General features: G+C 44.4%; 1 protein-coding gene across 1 annotated transcript in view; it reads right to left on the reverse strand.

Annotated features, from left to right (window-relative positions):
- The window catches only part of TM7SF3 (transmembrane 7 superfamily member 3), a 40,570-nt gene extending 36,353 nt beyond the window's left edge, over nt 1-4,217 (reverse strand). Inside the window, exon 1 of the mRNA XM_023514710.1 lies at nt 3,888-4,217. Coding sequence (XP_023370478.1) covers nt 3,888-3,978 — 91 coding nt within the window. The 5' untranslated portion in view covers nt 3,979-4,217. The remainder of the gene's footprint in view (nt 1-3,887) is intronic.
- Nucleotides 4,218-6,095: the final 1,878 nt, after the last annotated feature.

The raw sequence follows: 6,095 nt of genomic DNA on the forward strand, positions 1-6,095 counted from the left end.
CTTTTAACTTTTATGTATAAAACTGTGATTTTGGAAATGGAAGAACTGAACAGTGTTAGAGAGGCCACTCTCACTGTTCTCCAGAATGACTGCCCTTCTGACAAAGTTTAGCAGACCTGTCGCTGTCTCTGTATACTGGCTGACAGTGACAGGCAGCGGGATCCCTTTGTCCGGTATCACTTCTGTTCTACTATTTCACTAAAATTTGTCTCAAATTTACCTCCTATTGTTTGTGCTTCAACAACCAAATCCTGGGAGATATCTGTCAAAGCTTAGTCTTAATACTTCTCTTCAGATGGATTATTAAGAACAAAAATGGCTCAGCTACTTGAGCTAGCCAGCATTCAATTGCCCCTCTCAATTTCTCATTTTTATCTTCTCATGTTTTTTTTTTTTTGAGACGGAATCTCAAGCTGTCACCCTGGGTAGAGTGCCATGGAGTCATAGCTCACAGCAACCTCCAACTCTTGGGCTTAAGCAATTCTCTTGCTTCAGCCTCCCAAGTAGCTGGGACTGCAGGCACCAGCCACAATACCTAGCTATTATTTTTGTTGTTGTTGTTGCAGTCATTGTTTTTTCAGCTGGCCCGGGCTGGGTTCGAACCCGGAACCCTCCAGCCTGGGTGTATGTGGCCAGCACCCTGCCCACTGAGCTACAGGAGCCTCCCTTCTTAGGAATTCTTAATAGCCCTAGTAGTTCAAAGAAAAACACAAAAAATGAACATACTACCTTTCACATACATCCGAGAGAACAGTATCACTTGCAAGTAACTCTCCACACCCAGCCTGCTACTTTCTTAAAGCACTAACCATAGCACAACACATTGGAAGGCTCAAATAACACTCAGCGCAACTTGAATTACTTTGAAATTCCATGTGAGCTACTGGGTATACATATAAAACAATAACGAAAGATGTTAAGAGTAGCAGTGAACTGGGACTCCAAGAGGAGAGAAAACTGTTTAAATGTTCATCTCCTGTGCCTTCTGAACACAAAAAGCACATTCCGTCCCCAAACATTCTACAAACTCCATCAGCCTCTTCAAAGATTGAGCATCCAAGCTACTACTCAACTTGTGCAAGTTAGCTTGCCCTGCTAAAGATGAGTTAAGTTATAGCAGCTGCTCAATTTCTTCACTTTGTGTCACTATCAGAATAACCAACAGCAATCCAGCCATTTTCCATGAGAATCATGCAAGTCTTGAACTCTTTCTTAATTTTCATACCGATTTATACCATATTGACAGATGTGGAGAATGTCAGTTTTTATTATCGCTCAGCAGCTAAGTTCCACACTGCCACTCTCCTGCACACAATGACAAGAATACTAACGCAGGACAAAAAGAATAACATTGTTAATCTGAGCTATAATCATAAAAAAAGAGGTGGCAGCACCTGTGGCTCAGTGGGTAGGGCACTGGCCCCATACACCAAGGATGGCGGGTTCAAACCCGGTCCCGGCCAAACTGCAACAACAACAAAAACAATACCTGGGCCTTGTGGTGGGTGCCTATAGTCCCAGCTACTTGGAAGGCTAAGGCAAGAGAATTGCCTAAGCCCGGGAGTTGGAGGTTGCTGAGACCTGTGACACCCTGGCACTCTACCAAGTGTAATAAAGTGACTCTGTCTTTATAAATAAATAAATAAGAGGCAAGAAATGGTGTCTGGAAAAATATCAAATTCTCAAATATGCTACTCATATTGTTCAACTTTTGTTTAAAAACTTCTAGATGTTAAATACCAAGACACCAAACTAGAAATAAAAATGGTCTGAATCTCTGAATCTCAATCCTCCTGACTAAGGGGTTGGTGTGGATCAACCATAAACTCAATAAATATCTCAAATTCCTCACCTGTTAAAATGGAGATAACAACTCTTCTACTTCAGTCATAAGGCTATTTTGAGGAATGAGGAGTTACAGAAAGATTAAGGATAAACTACTACAATGTGCAAAAAAAAAGTTTTTTGGAGACAAAGTCTTGTTCTGTTGCCTGGGCTACAGTGGAGGAGCATCAGCCTAGCTCACAGCAACTCAAACTCCTAGGCTCAAACCATCCTCCTGTTTTAGCCTCCCAAAGTGCTAGGATTAGAGAAGTGAGTCACCATGCCTAGCCCCAAAATATTCTTACTGGAAGGCAGCTTTACTGAAGTAGAAGGACCATGACATTTGCAAGGAAACAAACCTGGGTTCAAATCCCATCTGTGCCCTTATTAGCTGTTCATTTGTGTGAAGAGTGCCTTGGGCCTCAGCCAAGTGAGCATGATCACTATGTGCACGTATCATTAAGGGTGTGAGGAATAACACTGACATGACACATGGAAAGTGCCTGGCACATACTGTGCACAACTACAAAAAAGGTTTTTCTGCAAAAAATACAATTACCCTTTTTAGTGTTAGCCTTAGTTCTATGCGAAGATTCTAGAATTCAGTTTGTAAAAAGGCCTTTCAGAGCTAAGGACAGAGAAATACAATTGTATTATTCAGAAATACTATGTTTTAGAACTGCAACTAGTCTCTTACGCTTCAAAACAAAACTGAGACGGAGAATGTGCGTAATTTCACAGAAAAGCACGTGCTTTTTACATTTTATGTTAACAAACTGTAAGTTGTTACTAAAGCCCATTCACCAAGCACAAGACCTACAGTATAAAGGTCCCATTCTGAGTTCCCAGGACGATGAGCAAGAGTCACCTGAAATCACTGGAAATGCTGTGCCTCACAGGGAACCAAGCCTGGACACGTCTTTTATTGGCTCCCACAGGTGAACTGAAGGGGCAATAGACTTTGGTTCATTCTTATTTTTCTAATTTTAGTTTTACTCTTCATTCATTTTTCCTTTTAGTTCACTTATGGATGACGAGTTATTTCCTGTCGGTAGCTGCAATGACTGGGAATTCATTTGTATCTGGAAATGAATTAATGCCTTATAGAGATCTGTTCCTTGCTGGGTGAGAGACCATGCGGCATATACGAGTTTGTTAGTATTTGTCCATTTGTCTATTCTGAGCTCAAATCAATTAGGAATTTCTTGCCCACAAGGAAGAACAACAACTCTTTCATATCTGGACCAATAAACTTTTGTGTTTCTTTGTTTATCTTTCATTTGTGGTTAAAATGGAGAACTGAATGTAACACTATCTCTATGTCTATGTATCTATAATCCACAAAGTCTCTTTCTCTCATTGTATGGAACATTTTCCTGTCTCCAGATAGATGAGACCCGAAAGCCTACTTTTTAAAAATAGGTCCTAGTCTGAATTCATTTTTCCTCTTAAACTCTGCAGAACATAAGCAGTGTGAAAACCACGTTGGAGTGGTAGCTTGGAGAACTACCAATCATAAAGCCCTCAGTTCCCTAACAAGTCTCACTGTCCAGAAGCTGACAGTCCACCACGGAGAAAAGGGGCGCTTCAGGGCGTTAAGGCAAGGCCACAAACATGGCTGCTTCTTAAGAGAGATAACAGGGGTGGCACCTGTGGCTCAAGGAGTAGGGTGCCAGCCCCATATACCAGAGGTGGTGGGTTCAAACCCGGCCCTGGCCAAAAACTGCAATAACAACAACAACAAAAAAAGCAATAAAGGTATCTAAAAAAAAAAAAAAAAAAAGAGAGAGAGATAACAGTCCATCTGAAAAAGAGAGCTACTAATCTCTTACTATTTCCCCAGCCTAAATTAGGAGCTTGACAGTTCCATACTCGCCATGGAAGTATCCCCTGCAGGAAGGAACTCTGAGCCATTCGTGCCTGTTCAGAACTCACTACCCTGCGTGCAACAACGCGCTTGGAGCCACCTCTCCTGCTAGGTGGGCAGAAACCGAGCGGATTCTGACCTTGCAAGAAATGCAAGAGCAACTCCGGGTTACGGAACAAGGCGACCCAGACCTTACCCTCGCTGGAGTTCCCGAAGGCCTCGGTTCCAACAGCCACCCCGCGTTCCGACGCCAGCACAGCTAGGACCAGCAGCCGCAGGAGCCCCATAGCTGCCTGGGCCAGGGTGGGCCAACGCCAAGGTCGGAGAGCGGGGCGGGCGTGCGCACCTGGGCCCAGCAGAGTCGCCCGCGCTACCCCGGGGCACTCGCGCCCGGCGCCATCGCCCGCCAGGTGCAGACGCCTCGCACCTGCCAGCCCCGCAGTCGTTGGCCAGCGGCCCGCCGCGAGCCTCCACTCTGGCAAGAGATTCGGGTACCTCACCCCTGGCGCGCTCACCCGCGCCTCTCCGCCCGCCCCGCGGTGCGTCACGGCGGCGGGGCCCCGGGCGGCGGCGCTGGGGGCGTTCCCAGGCAGCGCGCGCCTCCTCCCGGCGCTCCGAGGGCTCGCAGCCCGCCGCGCTCCCCGGAGCCCCCAGGAAGTTGCCCTAACGAAACCGCCGAGATAAGTACTGAGTAACTTGCTGTTGTGGCCTAACGCCTCCAGGCTCCTGTTAACAACAGCAGCAAAAAAGAGGAATCGGGGGCTCTTTCAACCCGCTGTTGTTACTTTTTTTTTTTTTTTTGCAAGAATGTACAGTTGTTCATTGCTACCCTACCATGATGCTCAGGTTAATGTCACCATAAAAATGCTGGAGAATGTTGTATCTGTAGTGGTTACAGAGTTGGTGAGAAGCGCCACATTTAAAAATAAAGTTTCATTTTCTCTATGCGAAATATCCTCGAAGACTCACAACCTGAATTTGAACTTCCTCCCTCAAATCTCATACCTGAGTACTATTGAAGGAACGGTAAGTAGTCCGTGTAACAGATGGCTCGTCAAATCTTGGAATTAGATTTGTAAACTTAGATTCATCATTTGGGGAAAATTGCCCAGCTTCTCTTTCATTCTTTTTTTTAGACAGTGCCTTGCTTTCCCTGGCGGCTAAAGAGTGGCGTCATTATAGTTCACTGCAACCTCCCCGTGTCTGTGCTGGAGGGATGGTCTTAGTCTCAGCCTCCTGAGTAGCTGGGACTACAGGATCACAACACCACTCCCAGCTAATGTTTCTATTTTTTGTAGACACGGTATTTTGCTCTTGCTCAGGCTGGTTCCCACCTCCTAGCCTTAAGCTATCCTCCTGCCTTGGTTTCCCAAAGTTCTAGGATTATAAGCATGTGCCTTTCTTGCTTTTTAAATTTTTCATTTATATATTTTAATGAGCAATAGCTTGGAAATTACATATTCAATTAATCCACTATTAAGCTGCTTCCTGTAGTCCCAGCTACTGAGGAGGCTGAGGCAGAAGGATTGCTCCAACCCAGGAGTTTGAGGTTGGTATCAGCTAGGCTGACACCAGGGCACTCTACCCTGGAGACAGAGTGAGACTCTATCACACACAAAAAGGTATAAATATATAATTCTCTCTTTTTGTATGAAATTTATATGTGCATAAGCCAACAAAGCATGTTTAGGGAACTGAAAGCAGTCTAGTATAGCAAATGCTTATTTATATCACAGCATTTCAGCCCAGCTCTTGGGCTCTTGGAACATGTTAAATATTTAATAAATTATGACTAGGTAATAAAAGTAGTTAAGAGTCTAGGATGTCAAGTTAAAAATTGTTAAAGTTTTTTTCTGGAAAAAATAGGGAGTTATTACAGATTTAAAAGCCAAAGTACTTATCACAGAACTGACAATGAGTTAACTGTTGAATCTGTGTGATGGGTATGTGAGAGTTCACTATATTCTTCACTCTTATATATGTTTGAAACTGGTTTTTGTTTTTGAGACAGAGTGTTACTCTGTTGCCCTGGGTAGAGTGCTATGGCAGCATCATAGCACAGAGCAACCTCAAACTCTTGGGTTCAAAAGATCCTCTTGCCTCAGCCTCCTAAATAGTTGGCACTACAGGCACTCACCATAATACCCAGCTACTTTTAGAGTCTTGCTCAGGCTGGTTTTGAACTCCTGAGCTCAAGCAATCCACTGGCCTTGGCCTCCCAAAAAAGTGCTGGGATTATGGGTGTGAGCCATGGTGCCCAGCTGAAACTTTTAATAATAAAAAATTATAGAGAAAGTACTTACCAAAATTATGTGTTTAAAAGATGAGAGCTGGCTCGGCGCCTGTGGCTCAACCGGCTAAGGCGCCAGCCACGTACACCTAAGGTGGCGGGTTCGAATCCCCA

This window comes from Otolemur garnettii, unplaced genomic scaffold (assembly GCF_000181295.1).
Source record: "Otolemur garnettii isolate 467f Iridium unplaced genomic scaffold, OtoGar3 scaffold00057, whole genome shotgun sequence".
Lineage (NCBI taxonomy): Eukaryota > Metazoa > Chordata > Mammalia > Primates > Galagidae > Otolemur > Otolemur garnettii.